At 37.8% G+C, this 23,277-nt stretch overlaps 1 protein-coding gene across 3 annotated transcripts in view; it reads left to right on the top strand.

Moving 5' to 3' along the window:
• Positions 1-23,277, top strand: part of LOC120955810 (patched domain-containing protein 3) — a 35,571-nt gene that overhangs the window by 5,045 nt on the left and 7,249 nt on the right. For all 3 annotated transcript variants that reach the window (XM_040376991.2, XM_040376988.2, XM_040376989.2), the window contains 6 exons: positions 8,495-8,625; positions 9,283-9,428; positions 11,762-11,979; positions 12,072-12,433; positions 12,543-12,706; positions 16,856-17,194. In XM_040376991.2, coding sequence (XP_040232925.1) covers positions 8,495-8,625; positions 9,283-9,428; positions 11,762-11,979; positions 12,072-12,433; positions 12,543-12,706; positions 16,856-17,194 — 1,360 coding nt within the window. The remainder of the gene's footprint in view (positions 1-8,494; positions 8,626-9,282; positions 9,429-11,761; positions 11,980-12,071; positions 12,434-12,542; positions 12,707-16,855; positions 17,195-23,277) is intronic.

Below are 23,277 nucleotides of genomic sequence, written 5' to 3'. Positions count from 1 at the left end.
ATAAAGTACTCGATGTTGTCGGTGTTTGAATGTCATTTTTTAATCAAAACTTTAGGATTCATAATGATTTCATACAAATATACAATAAGAAAAACTCGCTTTACAACAACGCAAAATCAACTGTATACCACTGTCTTAAAGCTAGCGGTATTAAACACACTTAACTGACGAAGGAAAACGGTAATGCTACTTCGTTTCAACTACAACCATTGCCAAAGACTAAAAAATGAGAGGAACAAACATGCAATGCGCGAGAAATCCAGTTTCAACACTTGCTATAATCAAGCACAGCACGAAATCTCCACTGAATTGCCCTCATTCCCTTATTCATTCAACCGCGTGCCACCCTGGATCAATTATCTAACAAGTGAATAGTTGTAGTTATTTATCAAAACTCTACAAAAAATGTTAAATTGTAACAAAAAAGGTGGCACATATGTAAAATATGGGTACTGGATAGTATCTAAGGCTTATCGGTGACAGCGAGAATAGGGTTTACCGAGATATTTTGTGAAGTCCCTAAATTAATATTAACACGATTCGTAAGAATCGATGCGTTAAACACAAATTACACTTAAGATGCCAAAGCAAAATAAAAATTAAACATACCAATTTGGAGTACTCAATATTTTCAACTACTCATGATTTATGTAATAAGGCAAGTTATGGTTGAAACGATAAATTGTAATAAAACTTAACTATCACCCCTTCCATATTTTAAAAAATATGTAAAAAAAATAAAAGTAATGTAGCATGAACAGGCAATTATGCACAAACCCCGTGTTGTTAAAAATCAAATTGAATAAATATAAATTAGTGTGGATTTATTAAGACACACAGTATTTATCAAAACACGCTTCGTGAACGTTAAATCATCTAGGTCATATCACAAAATGACTGTGATACCCCTGTATCACTATCATAGTTTAGTTCTGCAGATGATTTTGTTAAATTGAGATTAAGAGTAAAACATTAATATAAGGCCGAATTAAATAAATTTGAAAACGATAATTTGTAATACAGCAATCTAACATTTTTTATGAAACATTTCAAATCATCTAGCACAGACATCTTTCAAAGTTTGTACTTTGTTATCAAAAATAGCTCTACTTTCATTTTTCTTTTCTGCCAAAATCTATTATTTTCATCTTGGAAGTAGGTGTGTTATTATGAGACAAGTCAAGCTGTTTTCACTTTAACTTTTCTGTATTGCTATGACAGTCAAGATTGGTTTGTAGCACTCGGTCAAACGCACGGCTTTGTACGTGTGCGATAATTATGTCTCCCGAAAGATCAGATATTTAAGACTACGGATCAACCAAGCTTACCAGCTACAAAGCCAGATGGTACAATCTTAGCATTACTACAAATTATACATTACCAATCGCCTGAAAACACTTCCTACACGAATATTGCTTTCATCAGTCTTCGAATTCCGGTATGGAAACTGCAGGGGTACTAACCCAGATGGAGTTTTTTTATCATTCCTTAGTAAGATCTTCTTTACTTTTGTTAATTACGTGCTCAAACGTTTAACCGGAAATCTGAACACGAAAGTATTCATTCTACCACACACCTATGCCTCTTCGGTAACAGATTGTGATAGCGGAATTTCCAATTATTAATGTATTTTTCTCTCTCAGCTGGTAAATACAGCTTTGAACGGGATAGCTTATTTAACATACTATGTAAAACAATTAAAATTTGAATTTAAAAATTAAATATTTAACGCATTATACATAAAAATGAATTTAAGTTTTTTTAAATGTTTTTTTATGTTTTATTCAGGAGTAACGGTCTTTATTTTTTTATTTTAATGAATATGAATATTTGGACAATATAGTCCAAAAACTTAATAAACGATACATTATTATTATTATTCTTATTATTATTATTAAGGCATCGCGTCTACATGGCCTACACACAACTACAACTAAAGTCTTATAAGCTATAAATTAAATTATAAATGTTCTTATGATATTTGAACATTTTGGGACAGTATAAGGCAAATAATAAATGGATCTTCGAGCAATAAAGGGCCCCAGCACCCTCAATGCTTCATCATTGTTTCATCAAACATGTGTTATAGAGCTCAATACAGTAAAATATCGTTTAAATTTACTACGGTTGGTCAATTTGGTTACTCGGTTCGGTATACTAGTTTTGTTATACAACCAACAACCAGTTAGCCGAGCACCGCGTCAAGTACCTACAACATACTTGTGCCTTTCGCTCTAGTCCGGAGATCGGCAAAGCAGGGCTCGCGAGCCATGTGCGGTTATTTTCCCTTCATTAGTTTCAAATATGTAAATGTTACGCATTTTATACTTTTTTTTATCAATTTGGTTCTTTATTTGGAATTCTATATAAAATTATAGATGTTGAAATTTTCGGTCGTAAAGTTTTCCGACCGCTTTCGATATAATCTTAACAATAACAAGAAGGAATTAAACAATGATTTTGATTAGACGAAATAAAGACTAGTGGGTTAGTTTACCACATAATCGATACATGTATAATTGCTTTCTATCGACAAACGATCAAAGCTTGAATAAGGGGCGGTAACATGCTACAGTCGCGACCTAGTACGATTCAATAACACGCCCGTCATGGTTTAGAGCCTAGAACAGACCGTCTCCCCGTAGCAAGGACTGACTCTACGACTGCGTGGTACTGAATTAAGTCTCGAAAGCCTGTATAGGCCGGCATGTCCGCATAGGGTACCTTTTATCCGGCTGTCCGTTTATCCGTGCTGTTGAGAACGTGCGTGTAGGAACGAGGTCAAAAATTATTCAACATCGGTTTGACCATCTTGGATGCCATTGGCAAGAGAAAGCCATTGAAAATTAATCAAACCCTTAAACATTTATTATTACTAGAGGCATACATACTTTTCCTGTAAAATTTATGAATCAATTAAAATTATTCTTACGATTACTAGACCGATTCATCATTACAGGTATTCCCTGAGATACACGGTACCTTTTAAACGCAGATTCGGAGATACGCGGTTTTCTAAATTTGACAGTTCTTTAAGCAAATTGTACCGTTTTGACACATTAATTGTGGAATGTCAAATAAGATTCCTTTTGATGGAATGTTGAAAACCATATTCAATCAGAATCACATAAAAATGTTTTAAGTGGTTAAATCATCCCCTATGAGCAAAATAAAGCAAAAATTAGTGATATGAAAATCACGAGATTCGACTTATACGGAAATTCGATATAGGCGGTATATTCGGTCTTTATTAGTCATACATCTCAGGGACCGCCTGTATAATCATATTAAACATATGAATCGAAAGGGACTTTCAGATGTCAAACTACATGTAACGAACTTATGGCTAACTGTCAAATCGTTCTACATCACGGGATGACATTACGCCTCGTTGCTACACAGTCCTTGATTTCAGCAAGAAAAATATATAAACAAATGTCGATTCGCCGCAGGATTGATCAGAGTAGCTCATAGAGGGCCGTCCCGTGGTACAGTCGTCAACTCGAACGACTCAATAATATGCCCACCATGGGTTCAAGTGCCAAATGGACCATCCTCCCGTAGCAAAGATTGACTATCCGGCTGCGTGGTAATGAATTAAGTCTCGAAATCCTGTATAGACCAGCATGACCGCGTAGGATGTTACGCCAAATAGAAGAAGATCATAGAGGAATAAATTTTGTAGCTCAAGTATAAATATTTTATCAAGGTAGGTTAAAAACTGTTTGCATCGATATTTTAAAATTAATTAAATGTATAACACGCTTATTTCAAAAAGAAATATCGAAGAAAAAGATTTTAAATGCATATCTGTTTGCAAACAAATGGTGAAATTCAACATGGCGTTACTGTCAAATTGATAGAACCCGGCCGATCAATATTGTTCCACTGAAAGGCTGAAATTTCTGCTTGTTGGCTTGAAGCATAAAATGAGGCCAATAGTGGACTAATAATGAATCATTGTCACATTTTATTTTTCTTGAGGGTAAGAATATCATCATTAAGCATAACACCCGCTTACGGGGTCCACTACATACATATAGAAAATATGTGTATATGTTAAAAGATATTTTAAAATTGCTGTTTGTTTGGCAGTTTTTTTTAATAAAATGGAACTTATAAAATTTATAGTTTCCAGCTTCCTCTTTCTGCAATTTGTAAATGGTGTAATCAAATTTATTTTTGACCAAAAATTAATAATAGAATAGTGGGAAACCGAAATAAATTAACGCATACAGATGTTGGAACCAACACATGGCGTTAAGCGAGGTTGCCTGTACTTTTAACTGTATTTTACAAATACTGGTTTCGTTGAGTTGTTATGTAAATATTTTGACCTTAAAATGGTACTACTCAGAGAAAGAAGCATTGCGACTTGCTGTCTCATTACAGCAAGGTCTCGCAAGGCCTTTGGTATCGATCACTGTTATTCAACACAGAGGGCTAAACAAAACAAACACGGAGCGATCGTATCTGACTGATTCGCTTAGATTCAGTCGACAGACAGTATAGTCGAATGATTTCCAGCTTTTACCCCCATGTAAGGTGCATGTAGGATTTCATTCCCCACTCACAAGTTCATGAGCGGGGGGAGAGTGTGGCAACCCATGGTATTTAGCGAAATTTTAATCAAAAATTCCCCCACTCCAAGAAAATAAATATTCCCTCTTTGGAAGGATTCCCCACCGGGTGAAAATCGCTGGTATAGGTGGTAACTTAAAGGGTACCATTGCAACTTACAGCCAACCATAGATCATCATCTAATATTAACCACATTTTCCAATGCAATGTCTTTAGTGAAGTAAAGAAAAAAAGGTTTCTTTAGTAAACAGTGAGTTGATAATTTTTAACAACGATCAAACAAAAGTGAAATAAGTCATTCTAAACCCGCAGAGCGTAAAACTGTAATATTTTCATGGGTTATCCGTTTCATAGGATATCCGTCATGCATTTCATTTCTGTATTATTATACTTAAATATGGGCTTAGCAATGGAATTAAGACTAATGTCTAAATTATGGTTCAATGACGGTAATCTGTGCCAAATATCAGCCTGGGAAAGACCATTTGTGATAGCGTCAGCGTGTCAGCTACAGCGAACTACTTGTAAAGAAAAGAGAGAAAACTCGCAAACAACATTGTTATTGTTGCTGATAGCAAATTTTTTTGGGTTCGTAAGTCACAACAAGTGGTATAATCATGTCTAATGGGAAGAGACGGAACAATTTAAGATGAAGAGACAGACCGAATATAACGATCGTTTACAAAAAAGTCCACGTTGGTCTGATTATAGCAGTCATCTGAAAATAGTGCAAGGTTAATGATGTGAAAACTCATAAATTTGAACAGTGTAAAATTAGTGTTTTATTGCTTTTATTTTTCATGCAGCTCGCACTTTTCTTTTGTAAAATATATTTATATTCGCTTCCACGGTTCATGGACAACCTTAACACTACCAGCAAAGATTCATTCAAACATCTTTACTCTTTATAGTAAGGCATTTATTTCACTCCGTGAGAGTTCGCTTCATACAGGTTGATCGCCAAAAAGGGGAAACATCTTCACCCCATTAAAACTTAATCTAGAGCCGTGGTTTCAGACGAACTGGAGTAATGGAAAAAGTGGAACAAACTATTTGACGTAGACTGTCTTGTCATTAAAAATGAGTTAACACATACTTAAAGCTTATGCCGAAATTTCTATGCAGATCATCGATCAAAATTTCTTTGGCAGACGTTTAAACTAATCACATTCCGTCCGGTGAAACTGCTAATGAACTCGTCCATCTTGGGCATGCGATGGGTTCATTGAGCGTCTAATGAACTAAGACATAATTCTTACGATTTTTTTTCTAACCAGAATATAAATAGAAAAAGATGTAAGTATGTATGTATCTTTGATACATATTCAATCATTAATTGTTTTCCTTTTTTTCAATTTTATTAAAAATAAACTTATTGGTTAGAGTATGGTGTTGATTTATCGATTTCATAGTACCCGGTATAGACTGCTTCGATACCTCCTGACTCCTTGAGAATATTTAAAAATAGGTCAGACATCTTATGTATACAAAATTTGTTGACTTACCCTTTGTAAGAAAATAAGAAAACTAATAAACAACACTGATATTGTTGCTGATAGTAATCTTACTGGCATGAACAATTTTAAAGTGACGTAAAAAAATTAGTGAATTGCATTTGTACACTTAATTTGAGTTGCTGTGATTTTACTCTGAATAATCGTTGCGGAAAACCAATTAAAAAAAAAGATTGTAAGGTGCCAGTTATGTTCGTTCTGCGATATATTATGTTATTATTTAACTTGCAACTTTACTGTAATTCATTTTTAGGGGAATTAAACGTTGTTTTATTATTATGTTATATTTCAGAAATTTTATTGAAAAAAATATATGATATGGAAAACGAAATCCCAGATGAATAGTTGAAATAGTTACGAAGAAAATTTAGGATAAGACATCAGGAAATAGCTTTGAAAGAAGAGTGATAGATATAAACTGTTGGAATAGAAAAGAACAAAAACATAACAGTCAAAACAGACAGCTAGCTTACCAAAAAAAGGGTCAGTTCGGTAAAGGTTACTAATCAGGGTCACGAAAGGCCGGCAATAACCAACGCAGTAGTAAAAACTAATGCGAGTGAAACCAGCTCAATTTTTAAAATCTTCACCGAAATAAGTAAACGATAATTGAAATGGGTCTGAAATGAAGCTCTTTTAATATAAATTATTACCAGTCGTAACAATAGTTCATATACAAACACTGTAAATCGCTTCAACTAATATTTCTTACCTCTATAAAATGATACGTTCAGTCTACACAATAAGTAATCACTCGCGTTGTAAACGTATAAATGATACTAAAATATGCAACATTTTCCAATTTTAAGATCACTAAACTGACCAAGTTACAAACACATCTGCTAGTCTAGCTTCCTTTCTCTCGATCGCCACGGATTGTCGACCTCTGCGAGCCGGTTGCTACGTCTTACATAGCAAGCAAACACGTTTATGTTGGAAGACATTCAACGCAAAAAATGCCTATCGATTTCCTGTCCAGTTGATAGAAAGTGAAACGGATATGTTGATCCGGACACCTTCTGCTTCAAGAAACCTTAAGCTTGAAACTCCTCAATGCTGTCATTACCAATGTTCAATGTCGGATAAAAATCGGTTCATAATTAGCATTAGACTTTCTCGGATAACAACATAAACATTCAAGCGCAGGTACAAACTTCTCACCTCAGCAATATCAAAACGGATGTTTTAATCATGTTCGTCCGTTGGTCGCACATAATTAAAGTAACTTACATTACACTCAGATCAGTCACATGACATTAAGCTTTCCCATTAGATTATCATCAAGCAAAGTGGGTCAATGTCGGATGTGCTATGTTTTTTGCGTGATTGTGTGCACTATTGTTTGCTACCCAGTGGTTTGGGTAGCTTTATGCCACTTATACTGCGCAATGTCCGACTGTTTACAGCTTAGGAGTAATGTAATTATGTTTTTATTATCAAAAAAGAAGACTTGGGTTGACAAATTAAATGAGTTTAATGCTGATGGCAGAAAACATGCAGAATAATTAAAACAAAAAGACTGTTTGTACAGTTGCCTTCAGATTCCATATCTTGAAACATATGGACACATCATGTAGTCCGTTGCTTGAAGTGCTTGCATTTCATAAACATTGTATGAAAATGACTCGTATTTAGAAATATTGAGTGACAATGACGTTGGGTTTTGACACATTCACAAAACCTACTTTGAAAACATATTAACATAAACTTGTTGTTCGTTGACTATTGTTTAGTTGAACATGTGATAACTTCTACGCTTGTTAAACACTTCTTTGCTTCTTTGCTCGTAGCTCATTGAAAACCAGGAGGTCAAAGCAAGCATTCATGATCTCAATAACCTTATCTTGCAGTACCAGCAGTCGACCATGGCCCTAACATAACTATTCAAATCGTGCAAATAGTGGGAAATTAACTTGGTTGAGATTTTCCCTTTCGTTTGCAGTCAAAGAACTTCGGCATGGTCGGTACAAAGCATACCATGGAAATGGAAAGTTTGGTTTCGTTGTGCAGTTAGGGCATTTACGTTGTACAATTAACAGTAGAGGTATACGGTCGGTATAATCAAATGAGAAAATCATAGCTTTTCACAATGTTTATGTTCGTCCAGCATTTCAACATACACGCAGCAGACCAACTTCGCTTTAGGGTACTTTCAATGTGGAGTACGCTCATTTTGTTCCACCCTACTTTGCTTGGACAAGTTAGGTTGCTTCGGTTAAGAGTGTAAAAACGTATCCACGTTTACCGATTGTTTGACTGGGTGCGTGTGCGTCACGTCTTTAATGCATCATTAGCTGAAAAGATTGATGAGTTCGATTACCCTTTTCACTTCATTTGTTTTTATATGTACACATGTATTGAGTCTCTCTTTTACTTTAATGTAATTTTCTCTCTTACAGATGACTTGCGGCATTTCTTGTGTGGACAATGCGTTAAACAAATCCTTCTTTAAGCTGGGTCTCTTCATCGGAAGGCATCCGGGCTACTTTCTTATAGTACCTGTTTTACTAGCACTTCTGTGTATGACTGGGTAAGTAGATGTAGTTAAAATCGGCATAATTTGCGGCATTTCTGCATGGCCACACATTCCACATTACAAAATAAAACAATAATTTGGTAACCATTTTAATGAAGATATTATTTTATCAAATAGGATGATATCATGTGATTAAACGGTTTAAATCAAATTCAATTTTTTATCAATTTTTGAGATGTTAATTTTTTTAAGCTTTGGGCAAAATATAAAACAACTGGAACACACATAAATTGATATGTTATGCTTACTGATGTACTAAATTTATATAAATAAAATGATAGTAAAGTAAATTTACACAGTTTACAAGATCGTTAGCTAAGTCTATTCATTTTTTTCTCTATTGGCTACACCTTATCCCGAAAAAAAAGTTGCAATATAACTAGCCCCTCATTAGAATAGAAAACTATTGCTACTAACACGACTATTACTTTAAGGATGATTGTACTTCATGAAATTTTTGATTCGTAATTATCTTTATGTAACTTTAACGTCTAGTTTTATGGTGCATGATTTAACAAATTTCCTAGTTAGTTTACCAAGGTGCTAGGTTACGGCCAAACTTAAACATTATCGTTACAATGTGGTACATATTTTCTCATATCATGCATTTGTTTACCGATATTTGTCTTTTGTTCGCTTCATGGATTCCAGCTTTCAACAAATAAAATACGAAATCGATCCAGAATATTTGTTCTCACCAGTCCGAGGGGAGGGCAAATCAGAACGTGCCATCGTTGAAAGCTACTTCAAGGTCAACTATACGCACCGTTTCAACGTTGGAAGAATTACTCGCCCGGGTAAGGATGAAAACAAGTGCAGTTATAATATCGGCAGGAAACTTAGTAGCATGCAGGGCAATTATACCGGTTTTGCATGCTGTCCTTTGAGTCAGTTCTACTTTTCAGTATATGATTGTCAGTGCCGCTAGGTCATATCTTGACTACTTTCATTTCCAACCAATCGACTCTAACTAACGGGCATGTTAAAACTGGCTTTAGTTTGTTCCTATCAAGGGATGGAGCAGTTTCGTCAACTAGTACTTCTGCGATCAACACTTTGGTGGGCTGATTGCATGTAATATGGACCGTAATATGGATTCAAATAATTTCGAATTTGTTGCTAGATTACTCTACACGATATCCTGTATATTTTATATATCTTAAGTATGTTTCAGTGATGATAAAAAAGTATTTTTCTATCTCTCATACATGATAGGACGTTTAAAAGCATTGTATCAATAAGTAGTCGGTTGCTGCTTGATCATCTATCTGTAAGGGCGAGATACAAAAAATCCTGTATAAAACATTCTTAGCAATCAGCTCAAAAGACGCGTAAATTCTTACATGGCCGGATGAGTTCGATTCCCACCCGTCATCCAATAGCAAACACTACAAATTAAGTTGCGTTGTCATGAAAAGTCTTTATAATTAAACCTTCATATGTGATGGTTAGTATGACCGCAGTAGGTCGTAACACCAAGTAGTAAAATAATGAATCGGGGTTCGTCGCTTTAATTTTTAGCGACAAAGTCGTTTGTTTTGCTGAGTCGGGAAATGCAAAAGGCGAAAAAATCGTTTGAAGAATACTATTGTAAAGCATACAGCTTTTGTTTATTTGTGTAAATACAAAATTCTAGATTGATTTTGTTGCTCGATATTGCAGGATGGTAAAATCATATTAGTGTTCATAATATTGAAAATCGTTTTGAATTTCCATTCTCACAAAAAATGCACATTCCTAAAAGGAACTCGGCATTGTTCATAATCGTTGCTGAGATTGTTAGAATCAAAAATTATCCGCACATACCGCACGTGTTTGCACTGATGAATGTGATGATGAATGACGTAAATAGGAAAACTGTAAATCATTATTTATCCCTACGATAAATCCCACAGGTGTTTTTGTTTTTGTTCGATCCGCTAGGCGTGCTGTCTCAGTAGCTCACAGAAAGCAACGATACGCTACATCTCCTTTGCAGTGAGGAGATACTAGCATTGTTTTACAACCGAGAGCAATTATTGTAGATCAAATTTAGTATCAGTTTTTGCATGGATGAAGTCACGTGTAAATTTGATAGTGCATCGGACAATACACAAATAGATCCGGCAAGTTATTTCAGATTATGAACACATGCACTAATCGTTGTGATAAGTTATTTGATTATCATGAGTATCAGGTTTAAAGACATTTTGGTCAGTAGGCAAGTAATTCAGCTACGCATTCCACATAACATTTTTGTAATGTCAAAACTTCATTCAGATACTATATAATGTATCTGAATGGTCAAAAAGGAATTTCTATACTTCTAATAAAACATTAGTTTTATTTTGTAATGACAATAATTTTAACCAAGTGATGATATCTTTGATTCATGATTTAAGTCTAGCAGGAAAACAGTTTTGAATAAAATAGCAAATGCCAAAGATATCAAATCTTATTTAAACAACTTTGAACAAAGTCGTGCAAGTATAGTGGTACAATTGTACTTGACATTTAGTAAATTTGTTTGTTCGAAAGCTAAGAAGTAAAAGTTTTTTTTTTCTGTAATACTACTACTATAACTTTAGTAATTGTTCTAGAGGCAAAATTTCACAAGATTAGCAGTTATTAGTAGTCGACTAATAGACTTGCGCGTGTTGCTGAAATATGTAGATTCCGTTATAGATACCGATGATCGATTAGTAAACCAGGAAACTGAGGCAAGGAGTATATAAGCTCTCTTTTATGATCGATTTTTTCAGTCAATATATTATATGCTTACTTGCTCTAACAAAAGACTACATGCATATACATGTACAATAGGCAATATTTATGGCTGATCGTAGTATGTGATGCTCATTCGCTAAACAAGGTTCCACGACCATACAAAACGAGGTGAAAAAAGCACAATATGATACAATCGAAACGGAAACGGAATCGAAAATGTCTCTCTCAATATTACAGCGTGATACAACTTTTGCATTCCATGCAGGCAAAACAAAAAGCAATCAAATTTTACCCTTGGGGAAGGAAATTGGGAATTTAAAGCCAGTCACAAAACCTTGCTTCAAATGTCGAAATAGAGCAGAACATTGTCATTACAGCTAGTCTCATGCTGATATTCGTTCATTCATTTTACCTTTCCCTGTAGGGAGGTTCGGTCGAGTAATTGTCATTTCGAAGGACGAACACAACAAAAATCTCTTACGAAGCGAAGTTTGGCAGGAGTTACGACTGTTGGATGGAATTATACAGAATGCTACAGTGCAGTACGACGGTGAATCATTCACGTACCGTGAAGCTTGTGCTCGTTGGGAAAATGAATGCTTTACGAACGATATACTAAACTTGGACAAAATAATCGACGAGGTAAGATGCATGTTTTACACTAGAACCAAGAACACAACAAAAAGTGACAAACAATAACCATGAATCAAACAATAATATCATCTTTTCAACAGGTTGAAGCTGGCGATCTAAACCTAACTTTCCCAGTAATGTTCAACCCCGTGACGTGGGATGCTCACGTCTTTCCAGTATTCTTCGGGGGAACGCAGGTATCAGAAGACAATCTGATCGTTTCAGTGCCATCACTGCAGTTAGTGTACTTTGTTACGGCCGACTCCAAACGACAGGATGCTCGAGGAGCGGCTTGGGAAGAAGCGTTTCTGGAGGCTGTTGGTTATGCCGAAGACCATGGAGTCTTCAAATACATTTCTGTTGCACGTTTCGCATCACGCACTCTGGATCACGAGCTAGAGAGAAATACGCGAACAGTTGTTCCGTACTTTAGCTCTACTTTCGTCTTGATGATAGCATTCAGGTAAGGAAGATCGACATTTTTGTAGTAATAAAGTAGCCATCTGTGAAGATGCAATTTTCACTATTTTTTTATTGATTATTTCGTAACTTGTTTCACTTTTAACCAACAGCGTTGTGACCTGCATGATGGGTGACGTAGTGCGATCCAAACCGTGGCTCGGACTGATGGGTAACGTATCGGCTGTGATGGCAACGTCTGCCGCTTTCGGTTTGGCCATGTATCTGGGCATTGAGTTCATCGGAATCAATTTGGCGGCACCGTTTCTTATGATTGGTAAGTCTTGCTACATTGCTCTAATTGCACCTGTGTGTAGCGTACGGAGGAACAATTGTCTGTCCAAAATCGTAACCCATTCACGCATCATGTATGCGAAGAGTACAGCTAGCTTGAACGACTCGGTTAACAGTCCCCGTTTGATGGCGTTACTCTAACACCCAATGGCAGTCAATATAATTCGCCCGTAATTGATGCCATATTATGTAAGAAAGACAAAATATACAGGCTATCTTTGTATAAGCTATAGATTTCAGTTGACAGTCAGTGAAATACATATTTCTGACGGTAATATGAGATAAAAATATCAAATTTGCACAATCAATCCACACCACGAAAACTAGCTCTATTCAATAATTGATTGCTATTCGCACAAAGCTTTACTCATCGTTCAACTGTACTTAATGTGATTATGGCATTACGACCATGAGTACTACCAATAGCATCATCTGCAGGGCGACATTGGGTCGGCTATAAAAACCTTCCCCCAAACAATGTCACCTCAAACGGTCAAACTTTTCTCTCTGTCATGCTTACAATGCTCACCAATATAAGGCGCGCTGTGCCGTGATCGTGAGACAACAACACAGTAATTCTCATAGCATATGACTAGAATACTAATTACCGTTTAAGTAGGCAAGTAACCTATTACAAGGTGCATCATACTAACCATTCATGGTTGGTTGTTTGTGTATCAATACAAACAAACCGTGGTCGTCGAAGTGATTTTTTTATTGTTTACTAGCAGGTGACTATTCTTTTAGACGATAAAACCGTACATTCGCTTGTATAACTATACATATAGTATAAATTTTCAATTTTGTTTAATGGTGTTCGGCCCAAACTTTTCCCTATGTTTACGAAACATACTCTCGTTTTGATTGTGGAAACAACTCCATTTCCTAAATCGATTCGATATTATTGTTATCATTAATTGTTTCTGGTAGTAAAACCATTACTCATCCTTCCTGGTTCACTAAACTATGGTCCAATATTGCGTTATGATTTTAGATTGGGTAACACTCCTCTCATAACGATCAGATTTTCACGCGTAGCAATTCATATCAATCTAAAAAAAATTCCTTTTGCTATCACACGTTTGTTGCGCCGCGTGCCGGAAACTGTCCGGAAGCTATTTTGTTTTTATTTCTTTTCTGTTACTTTTATGCGCTTTTCTGCTTTCTTTTCTCTATCATGCACGAGACGAACGCAAACAGTACCCGTTTTATAAATACTCACTATTACCGTAATATTGCCTGCCTTGTCTGTACCGATCATTTTTGAATTGGTTTGCTCATCTTGCGCATGCAATGATATCTCAATACATTACGAACACCACTGTATATACATACATACATAGTTCATACACACGTACAGACGTAGACACACGAAAAATAAAAGCTTCGTAAAAAAGCATGGAAGAGTGAAATGAACCAAAAAGAAATCAACCAACCAGCATGCCAATTAAACATGTGAGGAAAAACTCCCATTTCGATAGGGTGCCCACGAGATACATAGCACACAATGTCAGTTACATAACTTATTGCCACTCGAGAAAAGAAATACGTATACAATTACCAAACTCTATGGTATTTGCCAATGATGCCGAAAGATAAGTGCCAGTGAGCAGTGTAAGACTAAAAGAAACACTGCCAGGCGCTTGGAAGGCTTTCGTTGCGAACAGTGGGTGCGAGCGTATGAGATAGTTCAACAATCAACATGACCGATGCACTCAATTGCAGGCAATTTACGGTCACCGAAGGTGCGCCGCAAACTATGAATGCAAGCATAAGTGCATTTGCGAGCTAACTCCCTTGACTGGGGGTCCTGCTGGCGGGATGGTTTTTTTTAAATGTAATGTACAAATAGATCACCATTTCTGGTCCAAGTGTGATGGCTGATTTGGAACTGGTGAAGTCTTTTCCTGAACAATATAATAACATAAACTTGCTAATGTGCAACGAATAAAAACACAATCGATCCCTATTGTTTGTACTTAATGTGCGAATCTATTAAAATACACCCGTCGTATTTGTAACCTTCCCGGCAATAACACTTTATGTACGAACAAATATGTGAACCAAGAACTTCAAAATAGTTTACGTATTAATCAATGCATCATCGAAACATGTATTAAGTTTGACAACACTACACTATACTTCTTGGCACTATCATATTTCGGTCGTAAAATTGCAAAGATTATTGAAACTTACTTCACTATGCCTCTTTAAAAGCAATGTTAATATCATAAAGATACAGCCCAGATAACCACAACACCCTTTTGGCTCATACTGATGCCTAACAAACGCGTACTGTGCAGACGCCTATCTTTTGTTGCAATTGGTAGTGAATGATGTTCCAATTGTGGCAAAGGGTTGTTGCCGCTTATATGCTCATGATCACCGCAATCTCAGCAACATTTCTTAACACAACATGATATATGGTACTAGAAGCCAAATTTGCCACAATCAAATCGTATGCCGTCCGTCGTTGTGGTTATTGTTTGATAAATTGTTGCGCATATTCGCAAGCCCAATCTAGGTCACAGAAGGTGTCCTTGTGACTGTGGGGTCCTCCTGCTGTACTGAATAGAGGAAACAGTTCGTTGTGTGGTAAATAGACAAAAGGATTCTTCACTTCACTTCAAAATATTTCACGTGTGTGTAAATAGTGTAAATGAAGTTACTTTGAAACAATTGAGGCGAAACCAGAAATGGTGCTAAAGATAGTACAAATTCATACAAGGTCGACTTGCGTCTGTACAATATGTGCGAACAAATTTGAAGCTTAATTAACAAAACCTTCAAGCGCTAGAAGAAGCCTGTAGTGCATTCTTAACGAAAGACTAGCTTACTACACACCATTTGAACGATAACAACACTGCTTCTAACCCTAAGGTTGGGGAAGTTGTTGTACCACACATCCGCATTTAAATTAACGATCCTTTTAGCTGCATGAGTTAGACATCATGGTCTGATTAGCTTTATAACCCGGATGCAATTCCAACGAAGGATGCATTGAAGGACAAATAACTCAATGTAAATCGTACTCTTTGTTTACATTCTTACTGTTGAGTATAACACATTAACAATATTGTTGTAAAATATTCATTCGGCATATTGAAAATAACGGCTAACAGAATCTCCAGTGGGTATGTTATTAAATATTAAAAAGACTGAAACAAACATAATTAGTCATCTTATGTCAATCGCAACCGCCAATAAATTATCCTCACTCAAGTACTCGAGAGGACCAGAGGTAGCAATTATTTGGTTTCTTTCGCGTACCTGTGGAAATATGCTATCCTACGATGGCCACACAGCAAACTAAGCCAATTTTAGCTCAAATCCAATAGATCCGCCTCACTTACCACATGATTTATCTGTCGCTAAATTTAGCCGTGGGTAAACAATTAGACATATGTGGAACGGTAAACGCCACTGGTCGTACGAATGATGAAATCACGAGTAACCTTGTGCTAAGGCAAGATTGATTAGTTGCACCCTACATGATAAGAAGTTAATTTGGTGCTGTTGCACTAATGCCTACAGATAGAAACTTCAGTTTTACAGCACCATTCAAAATGTATTTCAAGAGTGGGATCGATTTTTGGCAGGTAGATCGGTATCGATCGTCCACTTCTAGACCTCAATAGTTCCCTTGTAGAAACAGCTGACACCATCACGCGTGTGAGTAAATGATTATGTAATTGCATACGTACGGCTGGTCGGGGGTAGGGGAGTGCTGTGCATGATGTGTGGGTTGCAATTATCCATCTTGCACCCTCACGGTTATTCGTGTTCACTGCATGTACTTCATTTGTGTGTGTGAGTGTATTACAGCTTTTTTTATCAGACGTATTGTTAACTAGATTTTTTTATAAACTAATATTATATGTTGCCGATATGGATCGACATACATGAATATGGTATTACAGGGTTTCCCACGATTTATTCCTATAGATTGTTGGTTCGATCCCATAATTTATTGGTATTTTCCGATTGGATATCAATACAATTAGACCAAAAAATTCTGGGAAACGACCAAAAATTAATGGGAACCAACCAATAAATCGTGGGAAACCCTGTGAATCGATAAAAACCAAAACTTCCAATTTTACAATATGTATCAATTATTTCTTCATTTTAGGTATCGGAATAGATGACACATTCGTTATGTTGGCCGCCTGGCGACGTACGTCCGTAAAGTTATCCGTCCCAGAACGCATGGGTCACATGATGTCGGAAGCAGCCGTCTCTATCACTATCACATCGTTGACCGACATGATCTCCTTCTGGATTGGCATCCTCAGCCCCTTTCCATCGGTTCAAATTTTCTGTGCGTATAGCGGATTTGCCGTGTGCTTTACCTACCTTTGGCATGTTACGTTCTTCGCCGGCTGTATGGCCGTATCGGGACACTGCGAGTTCAAAAATCTGCATGCCATCTTCGGATACAAGGTTCTGCCGGAATCGGTTGCTATAAAAGGTAGGTAGACCCTTCGCCGTAAACGTATCGTATACGTTTCATCATAACCGTTATCTACTGCATACCGTACTACTCATTTACCGGTAAACGTTGAATGAGGCGTAAAATAATGCCAACATACGTGTTGAATCAAACTCAATGAAAGTTGTTGTAGCATAAATCAATGTTTAATGTCCCTCCTTTCCTCTTAAATGATGATCTTTACGTGGTTTTTCGGCGAGCAGTTCGGACGATAACAATCACGTCGGAGGATCATGGTATACGACAGTGTGACTTATATTTTTCTCTACCTTCTACCCACTTACGCTTATCTTTCTTACTACACTATCACCGTTTACACCAATACTTATGTCAATACTAATACTTGTAAGCTTTGCTATCTATACACCTTGTTGGAAATGATACGTAACACTTAATATGGCAGAATTCATTCTCTAGCGCTGTTAGCCAATGATTTGCGAGGTACAATCGTTAACCAATTAACGCCTGATGCATTATCACAGGGAAATAATCCTCTCCGAAACCATTTCCTTAGGTCAACTCTATACGACCTGGCTGGTAAAATTCAGCGATGTGTACATCCCACGTTCCTCGTTGAGAAATTACTTGCCATTATTCCAAGTTTTATCGTTGGCACGCAAATATACACGCGACCGCGGAGATCGACAGATCAGCCTGCAATACGCTGTGCCGATTAAAACCTCGAGAGCGTGCCTTCTGATCTGATTGTGAAGCTACTCGATTTGCAGTACTTTTTTCAATCTCGCATTACAGCAATGCTTACAGTGTTCATATTTCATTTCAATAATTTAAGTACTTTCAGCATTGAATTTCTTATACAAAGCATGTATGCTGCTGTACGTATATGTACGTATTTAAATAATATATTTGGCTGCTTTTTACGATTTAAATCCTTCCAATATATTAGCCTAACCTGACGATCATGAACCATCCTAAGAATTAGAGCACAATTTCTTGATGCCCTGCATCACTTCCGTATGTGTTGTACGTGCACCAGCCAATGAAATGTGTGCATTCGATATCGATTGAACCATGAGACGACCATGTTAGTTTTCTCACACGTTGCTGTTCACTTTACTGCTAGAAAGTTTATCCAACTTCGCGTTGCTGTATTGACCGCACCGTGCACATGCACTGGCCGCCAGTGCAACAGATTTCTAACGGTAAATAGCCGGCACGGGACCGGTCGAACCTTTCATCGAATAGAACCGACATAGCGAGTGCCTGCTACCTTCAACGGTACAGCGAACGGTGGACAAGAACAGTTTTTCGAAAAATCTGCTAAGCCCACGCAAAATTTCTTTTTATCAATGTATTCCATAACAATTTATGGTCTACCGGGGCCGACTTGTTTTTTTCTCTCTTTTATTTCTATCGACCTTCACTGTTTGGACCAAATGCATTCCAAACAATGAATCAATCCTCAATGGTCATTTATGCTCTTCGGTCGTGCCTACCGGTACCGGAGGCAGTTTTAAACGATCGCCTTGAAAGACAGCCCGCACCTACGAGCTGCTACCCCGGTTCCTGGATATTAAGTGGGGGAGTTATTGAGGGAACCAGCAAAGCATTAGAATTAACGAGAGGCATAACGAAGCGTCGACGTCGTACGGGGAGGCGGTAACGATCGCGCGACGAGTTCTATTAGACAACCGTGTCTAGATCAATTAGATGACTGGTTAATGATCCGACCTGGGTACGGACTGGATAACGAGCGCCGGGATGTGACGGTTGAAAGCGTGATAAGCATCTCGTGGAAGAAAGCGTCCCACATATTTTCAAAACACCACCTAAGGAGCTGCTCGGTTTCTTTTGAAGCCAAGATTTGACTGCCAACTGCCACTGTACCTCGGCTTTGGTTGATGCTTTCTGGTGGATGCAAACCGCTTTCATTTAGGTATGCTGAAGCTGGATTAATCTAGAAACTGTCATGGTGGTTCCATGCATTGCTTTACCTTCTTCAGAAAGCCGAGTAGCGTTGTATGTGGTTGACGCAATGCACTACTTTGAAGTGGAGCGTCTGATAACATGCAACCATTTACCGTTTGACCATCGATGGGCGTGGTTTTTATTATGTATGTACAATCGTCTGATTCGATAAAAGGGGTTGCTTGATGATGAGAGCATTTAGTATTAATTGTGTTACTGTTGTTATTTTCTATTTTACAAGGATGGTATGCAGTTTTTCTCTTTTCCTGCTGCTTAGTAATAGACGGGATAACAGTTATGTAGTGAATAACAGTGCAATCCATAATTTCATCTGATTTTATGTCCACAAAGATCAGGTTAGGTGTTCAAAGAAAAATGTTCATAAAAATTCTTTCATTAACTTTTCATGTGCACGATTCAATCATATCTAAAGGCTGTGGTAGACACTCACCAAATCCTCAAGCACTGACCAGCAGATTATCGAACTTTACCAATCCCACTATACCCCGTTTTCCCGGGGGAAAAACCCCGAATGTAATTGTAAAAGTGAAGAAAGTTGAACAGTATGTCATACTTTTGCTCTCCCTGCTTCAAGTTAAGGTCCGCAAAACAATTTGATCTTTTGACTGTAGTGCGCAGTTTTTGAGGTCGCGGTTATGCAACGGCTTTCAGTTCAATTCATTTTTGCCAGCAAAGGCAGAGGCAGACTGGTCGATTCCTTTCGTACGATGCATATCGAACTGATTGCCCAATAGGAAATTCCCAAGAAACGACCGCCAAATCATCACCGGCCTCGGAACAAACTTCATCAAGTGAGTCTGTATGTGAGGAGCATTCAATTAAGTCCTACCGTACTGTGACCGAATCAAGGTTCGCCTAAGAATTGCTTTACTTCAACAAAGACCTTGTACGTGAGAAGGGAAAAAGAAAATTGAAAATTGCCTGTAACTAATTTGCTGATCTATTTAACAAAAAAAACGTCATCAATTCATTGCAAAGTTATCTTAATGCTAACGAGAGCATCATAATTTATAAGTAAGTTTTATTACATTTTGCATCTTTTTAAAATGTTGATTAATAAGCAAAACAAGCCTTTGCACAAAAATTTCAAGTTATTTTTATACGATATATATACTTCAAAAATGAAATATCGATTGATTGATTTTATCAGTACTGATGCGAGCAAATGAATGCAACAAATAGACGTAAAAATCCATACTCATTACATGCGCAATGAAAGATCATCCATCCTTGGTTCCAAGTTTTCTTCCAACGTCGATCAAAAGTAAGCTATAAGAGAAATCCAATAAATTTGAATTGTTTATAAACACCACACGATAGGGATCCTTCACCTTCATAAGCCCACGAGCGTTCCGTTAGGTGGACAGGAGGAAGGGATGTTCGTGTAGGTTACGGGCTTGAAAAATGTGAAAATATTGTGGCGATGCTCGTGCACTCCACTGCCCTCGTTTTCACGCCACAGTTCGCTGTCCGCTCGCCACGGATCGATGATCGAATCGTAGTAGTTTGAAGAAGCCCAGCAGCTGACCACCTCGAACCTACATGGTGTGAGTGTACCAATTTGGGGTCAGTAAACTGTCTGGCTCCCTTCGTTTCATCTTTAGTTGCGTGGTGCAACATGCAATCTGTCGCTCAAGCGTATGCCGTCCTTGTGTGTGAAACGAAAATAGCAGGTGCGGTGTGAAACACACGATATGTCCAGCGTGAAACTGGCGGCTATCATTCAGTTCCGTTCATCGATGCATACTAACATCGATTTGTTGCTAAAAGGTCGCGATCAAGGAAGCGGCCCTATGAAGGAAATCAGCTTGGAGAAAAGCTTCAGTGAAGTCACCGTGTATTGTCTACGCATGTATGTTTCGCGAGCTTTATAATTGCTACTGACTGCCGGTTGCTTTGTACGATCCGGAAGCGAATTTAAGCAAGCCATACGACACTTTGAACACCTGAGTCCATATATAATAGTTGCTGGTAGTGCGTTCGCTGGTTTAATCGAACAAGGTTCCATACGCTGTGGGATTTAGCGGAGCCGAGCGATAGCAAAGTGTTACCCATACAGCCAATCACCCAGCCCAGCGCGACCCAACGTTAATCCTACATCACAAACCGTTGATATCAAGCTTACGGGATGAAACGTACACATTCGAGAAGAAGATTACTTTACTTGATCGCACGACCGCGAGATCAACCACGCCTTGCGAGAACAACCATCACTTGCCGGTGATCAGTAGCCGGGTCAGTAAAGCAGCATACTCGAGCTAACGGAAGCGAATCATTTAGCTGAATAAATCAGATTATTTACGATACGTCGCGGCGACATTGCGGCTAACTCAGTCTAGCACTTTTCCATTGCTTCATTCGTCCAGAAACCGCTCCAAACAAACAAGATCTGGTATCGCGTAGCGAGACAACAATTTATGTATAAATGTGTATATGTACCTACAAATGCACGCTTTAGATTACGGTTGATTCATCGGCGTCCCAATCGGAGCCAGTACCGTTACAAGGGCACGCGGCATAAAACAGTGTCTTCAAACTAAACAATCCGCTTCGTCGCTTCGATGCGCAACATGTAATAATCCAATAAAAGATGATAATTAATTTAAACGAGTAATTGCCGACACATGATCTGCATTGTGATAACCACACCCGCTGTCGTGGCATAAATGATGGGACACTCATCTGCTCTCCGTTGGCCATCATCACGAGATCATACTGTCGCAGAGCTTTAAGATATGATTCTTCAATTTCGTTGAAAGACGAGAAAGTAGCAAACAATCTACTTCCTAGTAATTACGGAGTCGTTTTTATAATTCAAGAATAAACCTTTAACCCCTTAGCTTCAATGGATATGAACTGTATATGAATGTTTTTTGAAAGTAAGTGCTACGTAGGGGTTTTTTTTAATACATAAGACTTTACTGTAAGAGACTCACATTGCTATTGCACTTACCTATGTACTCAATTTATCCAGGTTTTATGTCACCTTCCTGGTAACGTCGGTTTTTGTAGGCCATCTACGGGAATCCCGATACATTATCGAGGAAAATCTCAAACAAAGTACTGATTGCACACCTGAACACTCGTTAGAGAGCTTTCACGTCGCATACAAAAATAATAACAGCAAAAAACTGAAATTTCAATAATGACTGGCGATGAAGTTTGGCATTGCTTTGCGTCTGACCTGAACTTTTCAGACCTGTGCTCAACGAGACGAGGGGTTTGTTGCCTTTTCCCATTCGCCTCTAACCAAACGATCCAGCTGTGTTTGTGCGTGAACCGCTACGGGACTGCTCGATGCCGCTGATGAAACAACGTGCTGTTATGTCACACTATTTGACACTACGTGAAGATGTAACCACGATGGTCGGATCCCAGTTTCAACAATGGGACGGCTTCATCAGGATCTTACTTGATTTCGTTACTCGACCAGTGGGTCAAGTATAATCATTTGGGTGTATACCTGCCTACAGCGGTGAATGAGGATGAGGATATGCGAAACTTATCTCTTGGGTTTTGTCCAGGCAGCAATGCGTGGTTCGGTAGTATGTACGCTTCAAACCGCAGTACCTGGGTCACAACCCATTATTCCTTTTCTACGTCTGCATGTGTTCATTTGCTCTGTGTTCTTTGTGTGATGCACGTTATTCAACATGGCGATTCAGTGCACTTGTATAACAGAAATTGTAAATTAATCGAATCGTTCACTAAATTCACTGGAACAAACTTACTCAATGCAATTACCACACCGAGGCGGCATGATTACGCGTCTCATGGCCACGCGCGTTCAGGGGCTAGTCTGAAAAAAAAACCTGTACACCTCAGATCATCAACTGCCGCAGGGCGGTGCGAAATGCAATCGGTTTAACGCTCGATTTAGCGGTTATTCATTATTGTCGCAAACGAAAACTCACTGTATGCAGAATTGGTATGTTCGATTGATACTTATTCAGTATTTCTAATCGATTGATATGGTATGGTAGATAGTTCACAAACAAAACATACCAATCAGATTTGGATGAATCAAACGCCAAAATATTGTAAAGTTTATATAAAAAATCTAATTTGCTATATGGTCCAAATCAGACCAAAAATATGAAATATCTTTACCA

This window comes from Anopheles coluzzii, chromosome 3 (genome assembly GCF_943734685.1).
Source record: "Anopheles coluzzii chromosome 3, AcolN3, whole genome shotgun sequence".
In the NCBI taxonomy this organism is placed as follows: Eukaryota; Metazoa; Arthropoda; class Insecta; order Diptera; family Culicidae; genus Anopheles; species Anopheles coluzzii.
Note: the sequence above shows the minus strand (reverse complement) of the source record. Positions and strands in the feature narration are given on the sequence as shown.